Source organism: Oncorhynchus gorbuscha, linkage group LG16 (genome assembly GCF_021184085.1).
Source record: "Oncorhynchus gorbuscha isolate QuinsamMale2020 ecotype Even-year linkage group LG16, OgorEven_v1.0, whole genome shotgun sequence".
Classification (NCBI taxonomy): Eukaryota; Metazoa; Chordata; class Actinopteri; order Salmoniformes; family Salmonidae; genus Oncorhynchus; species Oncorhynchus gorbuscha.
Genome location: NC_060188.1, coordinates 6763911 through 6780203, shown reverse-complemented (window position 1 = coordinate 6780203; position 16293 = coordinate 6763911). Strand labels below are relative to the sequence as shown.

The following is a 16293-nucleotide window of genomic DNA, read 5'->3' as shown; positions in this document are numbered from 1 at the left end:
GGAGGAGACATCACCCTGGGTCAGAGCTGATAGAGCTGTAGAACAGCAGGTGGGAGGAGACATCACCCTGGGTCAGAGCTGATAGAGCTGTAGAACAGCAGGTGGGAGGAGACATCACCGTGGGTCGTCGTCATGTGTGAAGGGGAAAAGGTGTCATCTAACTTTGTTTAACGAACAGCATGACGTGAAGGAAATGATGTGTTGTATAACTCTATTTGAGGAAGGCAGGGGCTTAATTGCCAGAAGAGTGCAGAATGTGGGGCATTGACACCTTGAAGTGCTGTAATCAAATCAAATCAAATTTTATTTGTCACATACACATGGTTAGCAGATGTTAATGCGAGTGTAGCGAAATGCTTGTGCTTCTAGTTCCGACAATGCCGTGATAACCAACAAGTAATCTAACTAACAATTCCAAAACTACTGTCTTATACACAGTGTAAGGGGATAAGGAACATGTACATAAGGATATATGAATGAGTGATGGTACAGAGCAGCATACAGTAGATGGTATCGAGTACAGTATATACATATGAGATGAGTGTGTAGACAAAGTAAACAAAGTGGCATAGTTAAAGTGGCTAGTGATACATGTGTTACATAAGGATGCAGTCGATGTTGTAGAGTACAGTATATACATATGCATATGAGATGAATAATGTAGGGTAAGTAACATTATATAAGGTAGCATTGTTTAAAGTGGCTAGTGATATATTTACATCATTTCCCATCAATTCCCATTATTAAAATGGCTGGAGTTGGGTCAGTGTCAATGACAGTGTGTTGGCAGCAGCCACTCAATGTTAGTGGTGGCTATTTAACAGTCTGATGGCCTTGAGATAGAAGCTGTTTTTCAGTCTCTCGGTCCCAGCTTTGATGCACCTGTACTGACCTCGCCTTCTGGATGATAGCGGGGTGAACAGGCAGTGGTTCGGGTGGTTGATGTCCTTGATGATCTTTATGGCCTTCCTGTAACAACGGGTGGTGTAGGTGTCCTGGAGGGCAGGTAGTTTGCCCCCGGTGATGCGTTGTGCAGTCCTCACTACCCTCTGGAGAGCCTTACGGTTGAGGGCGGAGCAGTTGCCGTACCAGGCGGTGATACAGCCCGCCAGGATGCTCTCGATTGTGCATCTGTAGAAGTTTGTGAGTGCTTTTGGTGACAAGCCGAATTTCTTCAGCCTCCTGAGGTTGAATAGGCGCTGCTGCGCCTTCTTCACGACGCTGTCAGTGTGAGTGGACCAATTCAGTTTGTCTGTGATGTGTATGCCGAGGAACTTAAAACTAGCTACCCTCTCCACTACTGTTCCATCGATGTGGATAGGGGGGTGTTCCCTCTGCTGTTTCCTGAAGTCCACAATCATCTCCTTAGTTTTGTTGACGTTGAGTGTGAGGTTATTTTCCTGACACCACACTCCAAGGGCCCTCACCTCCTCCCTGTAGGCCGTCTCGTCGTTGTTGGTAATCAAGCCTACCACTGTTGTGTCGTCCGCAAACTTGATGATTGAGTTGGAGGCGTGCGTGGCGTGCGTGTGGATAGTGATATATATATACCACCTGTAACACAGAAAACATCACAGAAAAGTCCAATAATACTGATTGACACATCTCTACCACCTGTATCACAGAAAACATCACAGAAAAGTCCAATATACCGATTGACACATCTCTGCCACCTATAACACAGAAAACATCACAGAAAAGCTGCCCCCCCCCCTCTTTGCCCTCAGAACAGCGTCAATTTAATCGGGGCATGCTCTCTGCAAGGTGTTGAAAGCATTCATGTTAACTCCAATGCTTCCCACAGTTGTGTCAAGTTGGCTGGATGTCCTATGGGTGGTGGACCATTCTTGATACATGCCGGAAACTGTTGAGCGTGAAAAACCCACCCCCTAGGCACCTACTACCATATCCCGTTCAAAGCCACTTCAATATTTTGTCTTGGCCATTCACCTGATGGTTTATTATGGACCCTTAAAATAAAGTGTTACCCATCAGATCCTACTTGTAAATGAATAAACATTTATATTTGACAAAGAAGAAAATCACTGAATAAATGCCTTATAGATGACAATTGGCTTATATAATACCTTATAACAGCCTAACTACATATTTCAAATGATTCCCTGTCATGTGTTCCCCCCTGCCCACTTAGCTAAGGGATTACATATTAGGCTACCAATAACTGAATAGAAGAAAACAGAGAGAGAGAAAGAGATAGAGAGATTGTCAGTCCCTTGATGTTTGGGCTGTATAATACAGCCAATGGATACATCAAGGAACTGGCTGTTTTTCTCTCTGTCTCTGTTTTCTCCTATTGAATTCAATATGAAACCTTCTGTGTTTGTCATAGAACGATGCCAGGACTAGTTTAAGTGGATGTAGATCGTTTTCCAGCATTGTGCTTCGTCTGAGTATCTGTCTGCCAAGAAGTGACGGGCCTTTCAGCGAATGAAATAGGTGGGACTTTCCAGTCTCCAGTGGAAGTGGCTATGTAATGTAATTCAACACCAAAGTCTCTCTTTACCAGAGATCATAAACTAAGACCTACTCGCTGGCTGAAGAGACTGAGATTCAGAAGTGAATAAACATTGATAAAACAATTGAAATACACACAGTTCCCAAATTTAACTTTAACAGAGGATTATTTGGCAATTATTATTCATTAATTTAGTGTTTCTTGTCATACGTGGTGACCTGTATTTAATAAAAAGCAGTAGCACTGTATTTAATGTCTAATAGATGGCTATTGGCTTATGTGTTATAAAAGCCAATCTAACTACTTTTTAGGCTATTAATCCCAGGACACTTCATGCACTGTCCTGCACACCTTCAGCAGCACAGACTCCAGACAATCCTACTGCTCTACCATTACTGTGACTCCCTACCCCTGCTGCTCACCTTACTATATATATATATATATATATATATATATCCACCTTAACATTGGAGAGGGGAGCTGGGTCAGAGTATATTCTATACTACTCTATATCAGAGAATACAAAAAGACCCTCCTTAACCCTCCATTAGTGTCTTTGTGTTGTTTTTCAAATGAGTTATATTCTACTCAGGATAACTCTTTCCGCTCACAGAGGTCAAACACACTGAACTCCCACCTTGAGGGATGAATTTGAGTGAGCTGCTGAATATTCAGGAGTAGCAGAGTCCCTCTCTTGCTCCGTCGTATCAGAACTCATGACCCAGTCCATTTCCACACAACAGACCTGAAACAAACCACATCCAGGAAGGATTCCCTCTGTTTTAACATTCTGTATCCTTGTTAAAAGGGGACACATAAAACATGTTAAATACCTTCTGTTGTAAAATGAGGTGGTGGAAAACTAAAGCCTCCATTGACAACAATCACACGAAGTCACAAACAACCCCTACACACGTTAGGCCTCCTATAGGTCATACGGGTGAATCAGTCCGTCTCTGACTGCACACACAACACACCTTCACTGGTCCCCAATTCTCAGGGGATTTGGACACACTGTCCTGGTGGATGGTCTGAGAGAAGGCAGGCCATGTTGAGGAATGCTCAATCTTGGACATGCTGGAGAAGAGCTCATATCCCCATTCTGAACATACAGTGAGCTCTACATGTATTGGGGACAGGGAGCTCTACATGTATTGGGACAGGGAGCTCTACATGTATTGGGACAGTGAGCTCTACATGTATTGGGACAGTGAGCTCTACATGTATTGGGACAGTGAGCTCTACATGTATTGGGACAGTGAGCTCTACATGTATTGGGACAGTGAGCTCTACATGTATTGGGACAGTGAGCTCTACATGTATTGGGACAGTGAGCTCTACATGTATTGGGACAGTGAGCTCTACATGTATTGGGACAGTGAGCTCTACATGTATTGGGACAGTGAGCTCTACATGTATTGGGACAGTGAGCTCTACATGTATTGGGACAGTGAGCTCTACATGTATTGGGACAGTGAGCTCTACATGTATTGGGACAGGGAGCTCTACATGTATTGGGACAGTGAGCTCTACATGTATTGGGACAGTGAGCTCTACATGTATTGGGACAGTGAGCTCTACATGTATTGGGACAGTGAGCTCTACATGTATTGGGACAGTGAGCTCTACATGTATTGGGACAGTGAGCTCTACATGTATTGGGACAGTGACACGTGTTGTTGTTTTGGCTCTGTACTCCAGCACTTTGGACTTGAAGTGATTCAATGGCTTTGAGGGTATTTCAATCCATATTCGGTGAACCGTTTAGAAATTATAGCAGTTTCTGTACATAGTCCCCCCATTTTAGGAGACCAGAAGTATTGGGACAAATTCACTTATATGTGTATTAAAGTAGTCAGAAGTTTAGTAATTGGTCCCATATTCCTAGCACACAATTTATTATTTTATTTGACCTTTATTTAACCAGGTAGGCCAGTTGAGAACAAGTTCTCATTTACAACTGCGACCTGGCCAAGATAAAGCAAAGCAGTGAGACACAAACAACAACACAGAGTTACACATGGAATAAACAAATTTACAGTCAATAACACAATAGAAAAATCTATATACAATGTGTGCAAATGAGGTAAGATTAGGGAGGTAAGGCAATAAATAGGCCGTAGTGGTGAAGTAATTATAATTTAGCAAATAAAACACTGGAGTGATAGATGTGCAGAAGATGAATGTGCAAGTAGAGATACTGAGTTGCAAAGTAGCAAAAAAATAAATAACAACAATATGGGGATGAGGTAGTTGGATGGGGTATTGACAGGTGGGCTATGTGCAGGTGCAACGATCTGTAAGCTGCTCTGACAGCTGATGCTTAAAGTTAATGAGGGAGATATGAGTCTCCCTCATTCAGGTTAGCAATGATTTCATCAAGCTTGTGACTCTACTAACTTGTTGGATGCATTGTGTTTGTTTTGGTTGTGTTTCAGATTATTTTGTGCCCAATAGAAATGAATGGTAAATGGTCATTTTTAAGTCACATTTATTGTAAATAAGAATATAATATATTTCTAAACAATTCTACATTAAAGTGGATGCTACCATGATTACAGATAGTCCTTAATGAATTGCAAATAATGATGAGTGATAAAGTTAGAGGCACAAATATCAGGTTAGCATTTTTGAAGGGTTTTGTGAGTCTAGCCCACATTCATTGCCAGACCAACTGACAAGCCCGTCCTGATGCGTGGTCTCATGTCTGCCACAAGGTGGGAGTATAATGCATTATTTTTTTTCTCAAAACTCACTGTGAAAGATGTGGAACAAGATTAGTTGTATAATGATAGAGTATATACTAACAATTTAGTATTTTCAGGTCTGCTAATCTCGAGGTGAGTACAGAAAAATACTGGCATGATTGATGTGTTTGTCATAAAGATGGTAGAAAAACTATTTTCATAATTTAATATAAAATATAAACCAACAAATAATGTAATCTTCTATAAAAGTACATCTTTATTTCTCAGTTTAATTTCTCTTTTTGTTTGCATACTATACATTGTGACCGTTAAGACCATTGAGATTTTATTTACATCACTGTCTATCTTTAAGAGGCTCATAACATCATTGATAGAACTGATTAACATACATTGGTAGATTGAGCCACTTTTGTTTGCTTTCACTACTATAAATGAGGACATCCTGAAGTTACATTCACCACTATGAAGGCTACATAGTGATCCCCCATTTGACTGACAATGTTAAGATAAAAAATAAAACAATGATTAAGTGACAGACTATCTTTGTGTTATGGTGTAACTCCTTGTACTTGTCTGTGTTATGATTGTGTATCATTGTTATATTATGATGGTGTATTATTGCATAATGTAGCTGACTATTTGGGAGGAGTTTCTCTGTCCTTGTCCAGCGAAGACATTGACCATCAGTGTCCTGGAGGTCCCAAAGTGGGCTTTATTCCAGGACACTTCATCCACTGTCCTGCACACCTTCAGCAGCACAGAGACTCCAGACAATCCTACTGCTCTACCATCACTGTGACTCCATACCCCTGCTGCTCACCTTACTGTCCATCTACCTTATCTGTGGAGAGAGAAAGGACAACATTTTAATTAAAGTTTTTAAGTGTAACATTAACTATCCAGTGGTTAACGTGTGCTCAGTCAGATTGGTTAGGTATCAACCAGAGACATTGACATGTTTTGACTATAATCTAATCAAATTGGCTTGACATTCCGTGACAACATCATTTAAGTGAACCCGTACCTTTAGGGACGAACTTCAGTGAGCTGCTGAATATTCAGAAACGTGAGAGCCCTTTCTTTGGCCCGTCTCCCACAAACTCATGACCCAGTCCGTTTCCACACTTCCCACATCGGACCTGAAACACACAACTATCACATGCCATCTTTCCGTACAATAGTAAAGTCAATTCTATGTGCCAAATTTTTATCAAGAAAAAGGTGTTTTCCTTCATAAAAACTCTGTTCACAACGTTGACATCGGCAAACCGCTCCCCAAACACCACCATACACATGGTCTGCGGTTGTGAGGCTGGTTGGGCGTACAACATATTATAAAATTACGTTGAGGTGGCTTATGGTAGAGAAATTAACATTCAATTCTCTGGCAACAGCTCTGGTGAACAGTCCTGCAGTCAGCATGCCAATTGCAAAAATAAGCTTTTTGTGCCTATGGAAAATGTCGGGGATATTTTATTTCAGCTCATGAAACATGGGACCAACACTTTACAAAGTTGCGTTTTGATTTTTGTTCAATATACAATCAACATATCAAACATGATTATTAGGACCCTCCCAAGTTCCAAATGAAACACTGCTTACAAATGCAGAAATTGAATGCAAACAGAGGGACACCCCTATGGAGTAGGGATAAGTTGTCACCCATATTTTCTGTCACGATCACTTTCGCAGTCAAAAAGCAAGCCGAAATTTACAGCTCAGATTATTTAAAAAATATGACTTAACTTTATACGTTTCTGTGCAGTAAACCTAATACATTATCACAGCATATTTGGCTATATGCTTGGCCTGCCAATATTGTTCTTCTCAAACCATATTATACTTCAAAACTCAAGCTTTGATAACAAAGTAGATCAGTTGCGAGGCATAGTTGAGCATTAATTGAAATAATCAGATGTTTTATCTTACTGGACTAATTAATGGTACCTGCATCTGATGGTCAGTCTCAGCGGAGGAAAGGAGAGCAGCAGAGCATCTGTCTGTCACGGTCCCTGCTCTCTACCTTCCTCCAGTGACACTGACCAGAGGGTACACAGTCTCAGCGGAGGAAAGGAGAGAGCAGCAGAGCATCCGTCTGTCACGGTCCCTGCTCTCTACCTTCCTCCAGTGACACTGACCAGAGGGTACACAGTCTCAGCGGAGGAAAGGAGAGAGCAGCAGAGCATCCGTCTGTCACGGTCCCTGCTCTCTACCTTCCTCCAGTGACACTGACCAGAGAGTACACAGTCTCAGCGGAGGAAAGGAGAGAGCAGCAGAGCATCCGTCTGTCACGGTCCCTGCTCTCTACCTTCCTCCAGTGACACTGACCAGAGGGTACACAGTCTCAGCGGAGGAAAGGAGAGAGCAGCAGAGCATCCATCTGTCACGGTCCCAGCTCTCTACCTTCCTCCAGTGACACTGACCAGAGGGTACACAGTCTCAGCGGAGGAAAGGAGAGAGCAGCAGAGCATCTGTCTGTCACGGTCCCTGCTCTCTACCTTCCTCCAGTGACACTGACCAGAGGGTACACAGTCTCAGCGGAGCAAAGGAGAGAGCAGCAGAGCATCTGTCTGTCACGGTCCCTGCTCTCTACCTTCCTCCAGTGACACTGACCAGAGGGTACACAGTCTCAGCGGAGGAAAGGAGAGAGCAGCAGAGCATCTGTCTGTCACGGTCCCTGCTCTCTACCTTCCTCCAGTGACACTGACCAGAGGGTACACAGTCTCAGCGGAGGAAAGGAGAGAGCAGCAGAGCATCTGTCTGTCACGGTCCCTGCTCTCTACCTTCCTCCAGTGACACTGACCAGAGGGTACACAGTCTCAGCGGAGGAAAGGAGAGAGCAGCAGAGCATCCGTCTGTCACGGTCCCTGCTCTCTACCTTCCTCCAGTGACACTGACCAGAGGGTACACAGTCTCAGCGGAGGAAAGGAGAGCAGCAGAGCATCTGTCTGTCACGGTCCCTGCTCTCTACCTTCCTCCAGTGACACTGACCAGAGGGTACACAGTCTCAGCGGAGGAAAGGAGAGAGCAGCAGAGCATCTGTCTGTCACGGTCCCTGCTCTCTACCTTCCTCCAGTGACACTGACCAGAGGGTACACAGTCTCAGCGGAGGAAAGGAGAGAGCAGCAGAGCATCCGTCTGTCACGGTCCCTGCTCTCTACCTTCCTCCAGTGACACTGACCAGAGGGTACACAGTCTCAGCGGAGGAAAGGAGAGAGCAGCAGAGCATCCATCTGTCACGGTCCCAGCTCTCTACCTTCCTCCAGTGACACTGACCAGAGGGTACACAGTCTCAGCGGAGGAAAGGAGAGAGCAGCAGAGCATCCGTCTGTCACGGTCCCTGCTCTCTACCTTCCTCCAGTGACACTGACCAGAGGGTACACAGTCTCAGCGGAGGAAAGGAGAGAGCAGCAGAGCATCTGTCTGTCACGGTCCCTGCTCTCTACCTTCCTCCAGTGACACTGACCAGAGGGTACACAGTCTCAGCGGAGGAAAGGAGAGAGCAGCAGAGCATCTGTCTGTCACGGTCCCTGCTCTCTACCTTCCTCCAGTGACACTGACCAGAGGGTACACAGTCTCAGCGGAGGAAAGGAGAGAGCAGCAGAGCATCCGTCTGTCACGGTCCCTGCTCTCTACCTTCCTCCAGTGACACTGACCAGAGGGTACACAGTCTCAGCGGAGGAAAGGAGAGAGCAGCAGAGCATCCGTCTGTCACGGTCCCTGCTCTCTACCTTCCTCCAGTGACACTGACCAGAGGGTACACAGTCTCAGCGGAGGAAAGGAGAGAGCAGCAGAGCATCCGTCTGTCACGGTCCCTGCTCTCTACCTTCCTCCAGTGACACTGACCAGAGGGTACACAGTCTCAGCGGAGGAAAGGAGAGAGCAGCAGAGCATCCGTCTGTCACGGTCCCTGCTCTCTACCTTCCTCCAGTGACACTGACCAGAGGGTACACAGTCTCAGCGGAGGAAAGGAGAGAGCAGCAGAGCATCCGTCTGTCACGGTCCCTGCTCTCTACCTTCCTCCAGTGACACTGACCAGAGGGTACACAGTCTCAGCGGAGGAAAGGAGAGAGCAGCAGAGCATCCGTCTGTCACGGTCCCTGCTCTCTACCTTCCTCCAGTGACACTGACCAGAGGGTACACAGTCTCAGCGGAGGAAAGGAGAGAGCAGCAGAGCATCCATCTGTCACGGTCCCAGCTCTCTACCTTCCTCCAGTGACACTGACCAGAGGGTACACAGTCTCAGCGGAGGAAAGGAGAGAGCAGCAGAGCATCCGTCTGTCACGGTCCCTGCTCTCTACCTTCCTCCAGTGACACTGACCAGAGGGTACACAGTCTCAGCGGAGGAAAGGAGAGAGCAGCAGAGCATCTGTCTGTCACGGTCCCTGCTCTCTACCTTCCTCCAGTGACACTGACCAGAGGGTACACAGTCTCAGCGGAGGAAAGGAGAGAGCAGCAGAGCATCTGTCTGTCACGGTCCCTGCTCTCTACCTTCCTCCAGTGACACTGACCAGAGGGTACACAGTCTCAGCGGAGGAAAGGAGAGAGCAGCAGAGCATCTGTCTGTCACGGTCCCTGCTCTCTACCTTCCTCCAGTGACACTGACCAGAGGGTACACAGTCTCAGCGGAGGAAAGGAGAGCAGCAGAGCATCTGTCTGTCACGGTCCCTGCTCTCTACCTTCCTCCAGTGACACTGACCAGAGGGTACACAGTCTCAGCGGAGGAAAGGAGAGAGCAGCAGAGCATCCGTCTGTCACGGTCCCTGCTCTCTACCTTCCTCCAGTGACACTGACCAGAGGGTACACAGTCTCAGCGGAGAGAAAGGAGAGAGCAGCAGAGCATCCATCTGTCACGGTCCCAGCTCTCTACCTTCCTCCAGTGACACTGACCAGAGGGTACACAGTCTCAGCGGAGGAAAGGAGAGAGCAGCAGAGCATCTGTCTGTCACGGTCCCTGCTCTCTACCTTCCTCCAGTGACACTGACCAGAGGGTACACAGTCTCAGCGGAGGAAAGGAGAGAGCAGCAGAGCATCTGTCTGTCACGGTCCCTGCTCTCTACCTTCCTCCAGTGACACTGACCAGAGGGTACACAGTCTCAGCGGAGGAAAGGAGAGAGCAGCAGAGCATCCATCTGTCACGGTCCCTGCTCTCTACCTTCCTCCAGTGACACTGACCAGAGGGTACACAGTCTCAGCGGAGGAAAGGAGAGAGCAGCAGAGCATCCATCTGTCACGGTCCCAGCTCTCTACCTTCCTCCAGTGACACTGACCAGAGGGTACACAGTCTCAGCGGAGGAAAGGAGAGAGCAGCAGAGCATCTGTCTGTCACGGTCCCTGCTCTCTACCTTCCTCCAGTGACACTGACCAGAGGGTACACAGTCTCAGCGGAGGAAAGGAGAGAGCAGCAGAGCATCCGTCTGTCACGGTCCCTGCTCTCTACCTTCCTCCAGTGACACTGACCAGAGGGTACACAGTCTCAGCGGAGGAAAGGAGAGAGCAGCAGAGCATCTGTCTGTCACGGTCCCTGCTCTCTACCTTCCTCCAGTGACACTGACCAGAGGGTACACAGTCTCAGCGGAGGAAAGGAGAGAGCAGCAGAGCATCTGTCTGTCACGGTCCCTGCTCTCTACCTTCCTCCAGTGACACTGACCAGAGGGTACACAGTCTCAGCGGAGGAAAGGAGAGAGCAGCAGAGCATCTGTCTGTCACGGTCCCTGCTCTCTACCTTCCTCCAGTGACACTGACCAGAGGGTACACAGTCTCAGCGGAGGAAAGGAGAGCAGCAGAGCATCTGTCTGTCACGGTCCCTGCTCTCTACCTTCCTCCAGTGACACTGACCAGAGGGTACACAGTCTCAGCGGAGGAAAGGAGAGAGCAGCAGAGCATCCGTCTGTCACGGTCCCTGCTCTCTACCTTCCTCCAGTGACACTGACCAGAGGGTACACAGTCTCAGCGGAGGAAAGGAGAGAGCAGCAGAGCATCCATCTGTCACGGTCCCAGCTCTCTACCTTCCTCCAGTGACACTGACCAGAGGGTACACAGTCTCAGCGGAGGAAAGGAGAGAGCAGCAGAGCATCTGTCTGTCACGGTCCCTGCTCTCTACCTTCCTCCAGTGACACTGACCAGAGGGTACACAGTCTCAGCGGAGGAAAGGAGAGAGCAGCAGAGCATCTGTCTGTCACGGTCCCTGCTCTCTACCTTCCTCCAGTGACACTGACCAGAGGGTACACAGTCTCAGCGGAGGAAAGGAGAGAGCAGCAGAGCATCCATCTGTCACGGTCCCTGCTCTCTACCTTCCTCCAGTGACACTGACCAGAGGGTACACAGTCTCAGCGGAGGAAAGGAGAGAGCAGCAGAGCATCTGTCTGTCACGGTCCCTGCTCTCTACCTTCCTCCAGTGACACTGACCAGAGGGTACACAGTCTCAGCGGAGGAAAGGAGAGAGCAGCAGAGCATCTGTCTGTCACGGTCCCTGCTCTCTACCTTCCTCCAGTGACACTGACCAGAGGGTACACAGTCTCAGCGGAGGAAAGGAGAGAGCAGCAGAGCATCCGTCTGTCACGGTCCCTGCTCTCTACCTTCCTCCAGTGACACTGACCAGAGGGTACACAGTCTCAGCGGAGGAAAGGAGAGCAGCAGAGCATCTGTCTGTCACGGTCCCTGCTCTCTACCTTCCTCCAGTGACACTGACCAGAGGGTACACAGTCTCAGCGGAGGAAAGGAGAGAGCAGCAGAGCATCTGTCTGTCACGGTCCCTGCTCTCTACCTTCCTCCAGTGACACTGACCAGAGGGTACACAGTCTCAGCGGAGGAAAGGAGAGAGCAGCAGAGCATCCGTCTGTCACGGTCCCTGCTCTCTACCTTCCTCCAGTGACACTGACCAGAGGGTACACAGTCTCAGCGGAGGAAAGGAGAGAGCAGCAGAGCATCTGTCTGTCACGGTCCCTGCTCTCTACCTTCCTCCAGTGACACTGACCAGAGGGTACACAGTCTCAGCGGAGGAAAGGAGAGAGCAGCAGAGCATCCATCTGTCACGGTCCCAGCTCTCTACCTTCCTCCAGTGACACTGACCAGAGGGTACACAGTCTCAGCGGAGGAAAGGAGAGAGCAGCAGAGCATCAGTCTGTCACGGTCCCTGCTCTCTACCTTCCTCCAGTGACACTGACCAGAGGGTACACAGTCTCAGCGGAGGAAAGGAGAGAGCAGCAGAGCATCCGTCTGTCACGGTCCCTGCTCTCTACCTTCCTCCAGTGACACTGACCAGAGGGTACACAGTCTCAGCGGAGGAAAGGAGAGAGCAGCAGAGCATCCGTCTGTCACGTCCCTGCTCTCTACCTTCCTCCAGTGACACTGACCAGAGGGTACACAGTCTCAGCGGAGGAAAGGAGAGAGCAGCAGAGCATCCGTCTGTCACGGTCCCTGCTCTCTACCTTCCTCCAGTGACACTGACCAGAGGGTACACAGTCTCAGCGGAGGAAAGGAGAGAGCAGCAGAGCATCCGTCTGTCACGGTCCCTGCTCTCTACCTTCCTCCAGTGACACTGACCAGAGGGTACACAGTCTCAGCGGAGGAAAGGAGAGAGCAGCAGAGCATCCATCTGTCACGGTCCCAGCTCTCTACCTTCCTCCAGTGACACTGACCAGAGGGTACACAGTCTCAGCGGAGGAAAGGAGAGAGCAGCAGAGCATCCGTCTGTCACGGTCCCTGCTCTCTACCTTCCTCCAGTGACACTGACCAGAGGGTACACAGTCTCAGCGGAGGAAAGGAGAGAGCAGCAGAGCATCTGTCTGTCACGGTCCCTGCTCTCTACCTTCCTCCAGTGACACTGACCAGAGGGTACACAGTCTCAGCGGAGGAAAGGAGAGAGCAGCAGAGCATCTGTCTGTCACGGTCCCTGCTCTCTACCTTCCTCCAGTGACACTGACCAGAGGGTACACAGTCTCAGCGGAGGAAAGGAGAGAGCAGCAGAGCATCTGTCTGTCACGGTCCCTGCTCTCTACCTTCCTCCAGTGACACTGACCAGAGGGTACACAGTCTCAGCGGAGGAAAGGAGAGCAGCAGAGCATCTGTCTGTCACGGTCCCTGCTCTCTACCTTCCTCCAGTGACACTGACCAGAGGGTACACAGTCTCAGCGGAGGAAAGGAGAGAGCAGCAGAGCATCCGTCTGTCACGGTCCCTGCTCTCTACCTTCCTCTAGTGACACTGACCAGAGGGTACACAGTCTCAGCGGAGGAAAGGAGAGAGCAGCAGAGCATCTGTCTGTCACGGTCCCTGCTCTCTACCTTCCTCCAGTGACACTGACCAGAGGGTACACAGTCTCAGCAGAGGAAAGGAGAGAGCAGCAGAGCATCCGTCTGTCACGGTCCCTGCTCTCTACCTTCCTCCAGTGACACTGACCAGAGGGTACACATAATTTCTGCCTCATGCACAAACTCACGCTGTTCTTATGACCAGAGAAAGTGAAATATTCATCGATATTAAAATAGACATGAGCTGCTAATAATAAAGGCGCAGGCCTAGCGACACACTTGGCTACTAACTCATTGCAGCTGCAGCGAGAGTGGAATGAAGGAGAAGAGTATTTATGTTTTGTAAGTAAAAGTGTTGAATAAAAACTTCAACATGAAGTCAATCATAAAAACCGCAGCTCTGCTGTATTCCCTGACAATTAAATAAAGGAGCCCAAGCCTTTATCGGTGGCTTTTCGACAGAAATGTTTGGTGATCGACTACGAATGCCTAGAAGATCGACCAGTCAATCGGTTGGTGACCTGTCAATCGGTTGGTGACCACTGCCATAGACAATGATCTTGGGTTAGTTTTGAATTTCCCCCACTAATGGATAAGATTGGGGAAGGGGAAGCTTTGCTGATCTTAGATCTGTACCGAAGATAAACTTCACAACTCTGGTCCAATGCAACTCCACACCCAAAGTGAGAGGATCTCACCTTGAATGCCCCAGGTCTCTCCTCGTGCTTGGACACACTGTCCTGGAGGACGGTCTCAGTGAAGGCAGGCCAGGGGGAGGAATGCTCATACTTAGATCTGCTGGAGAACAGCTGGTGTCCACACTGGGCACACACATACAACCCTGGGGAGATAGAAGATTACAGTGAGATTAGCCAAAAGTAGATCTAGGATGCATGTTCAACACATTCTCTTTGAGTGAAGTTACAGGATGATTTGACCAGTGAAAACGTCAGTAATCCACCAGGAACAATCCTCAATGAGAGGATAAAAGTGCAGTTGACTCACATTATTTCCTTAAACAAACCGGTTTGTTATCTATTAACCCTGGGGAGGGACCCATGTTCAACACATCTCTTTGAGTGAAGTTACAGGATGATTTGACCAGTGAAAACGTCAGTAATCCACCAGGAACAATCCTCAATGAGAGGATAAAAGTGCAGTTGACTCACATTATTTCCTTAAACAAACCGGTTTGTTATCTATTAACCCTGGGGAGGGACCCATGTTCAACACATTCTCTTTGAGTGATGTTACAGGAGGACATGTCAAAACCTACATTTAGGAGAAATTATAACATAAGTGGCCACATTAAGATCTAAATGTACTTATAAATAATACAATTAGTATTTTCAATTATACTTTATAGTTACTGCAACTACTAATGTTTGGTTTACATTTGTTTTCTTGGCCCAGTGGAGTAAGTTGCTACAGTTTAACTGGCTGGTGGTTCAATCTTCCATCACGGTTTGGTAAGAGCCAGAGGGCGATCGGAAGTAATGGAACGTTTTGGAACGTTCAGACAGAAACATGTTAGCCATGCAGAGCAAACATGGCTCTCTGACATGTAGAATAAGGACTCACGACGGCTCTATTCATTGTATTTCTATCTGCAGCGTTCGAAAACGTTTGGCAATTTAACGTGGCCCTTGTGTAATCAGTGATTACAAGAGCATGCTACTTTTAGTTAGCTACTGATTGAGCTTAAGTTAGGTCATAGCATAAGTTAGGTCATAGCATAAGTTAGGTCATAGCATAAGTTAGGTCATAGCATAAGTTAGGTCATAGTCCAACACAGTTGGGCTAACGTTACTGTAAAAGATACCAGACGTTATAGTTATGTGCCACAACGTCCCAAATCAAATGTATTTATAAAACCCTTTTTACATCAATGTCACAAAGTGCTTATACAGAAACCCAGCCTAAAACCCCAAACAGCAAGCAAAGCAGATGTAGAAGTTACTTTTACTGACTAATCTCATGTTTACAAGTTAGCTTAGCTACTGTAACTGACTAACTTTAATGCTATCTTAGCTAGCTGAGGAGCCTCTTACCAGTTTTAAAGTGGTCTTTAAAGACCTCACCACCGAAGAAGGAACAAAATGACATTACTCCACTTGCAATTAACCTTAATGAGAGTATAAAAGTGCAGTTGCACTCTTTCCTTAATCAACCCGGTTTGTTATCTATCGGCGTTGAGAAAAGTTCAGACTTGTGCTTGCTGTGGGACTGCAGCAGTGGGCTGGTACTGCTGAATGACGTCGATTGTTCAATGCTCCAATTAAAGTGTACTTCCGGTTGCTTTACAGTGAGGTTTCAAAATAAAAGCCTCAACTCCAACGGTTAGTACTTTCAGGAATCCTTGGGACGTCCCTACTGTAAAACCTAACCTTGGGAGCAGTTAGGCTTTTTTTTTACAACCAAATCTCTCATTTTGATGTAAATTGTATGTTTCTGAGAAACCTAACGCAACCAGTGATTAATTCATTTGATATTTTTGCACTGTCTCTATGCACACTTACAGGGCCCTACACACGCCCACTCACATAGGCCTACAATCATCATATAATCATCTGTTTACCATAAATCCTGATGCCTAGTCGCGTTATCCCTATACGTGGGCTCCTGAGTGGCCCAGCAGTTTAATGCACTGCAGTGCGAGAGGTGTCACTGCAGACCGTGGTTCGATCCTGGGCTGTATCACAACCGGCCGTGATTGGGAGACCTACAGGGCGGCACACAAGTGGCCCAGTGTCGTCTAGTTTGGCTGGGGTAGGCTGTCATTGTACATAACAATTGCTCTTAATTGACTTGTCTAGTTCAATAAATAATAAATACATACTGTAACAACCCTGGCTTTAT

General features: G+C 47.5%; 1 protein-coding gene across 1 annotated transcript; it reads right to left on the bottom strand.

Moving 5' to 3' along the window:
- Positions 1 to 5417: 5417 nt before the first annotated feature.
- On the bottom strand, positions 5418 to 15696 carry msrb1a (methionine sulfoxide reductase B1a). The gene is made up of 4 exons (XM_046305381.1): positions 15486 to 15696; positions 14133 to 14275; positions 6209 to 6323; positions 5418 to 6025 (listed from the first exon to the last, which is right to left on the bottom strand). The coding sequence occupies exons 1-4, from the start codon at positions 15538 to 15540 to the stop codon at positions 6006 to 6008; spliced, it is 333 nt and encodes a 110-aa protein (XP_046161337.1). The 5' UTR covers positions 15541 to 15696; the 3' UTR covers positions 5418 to 6005.
- Positions 15697 to 16293: the final 597 nt, after the last annotated feature.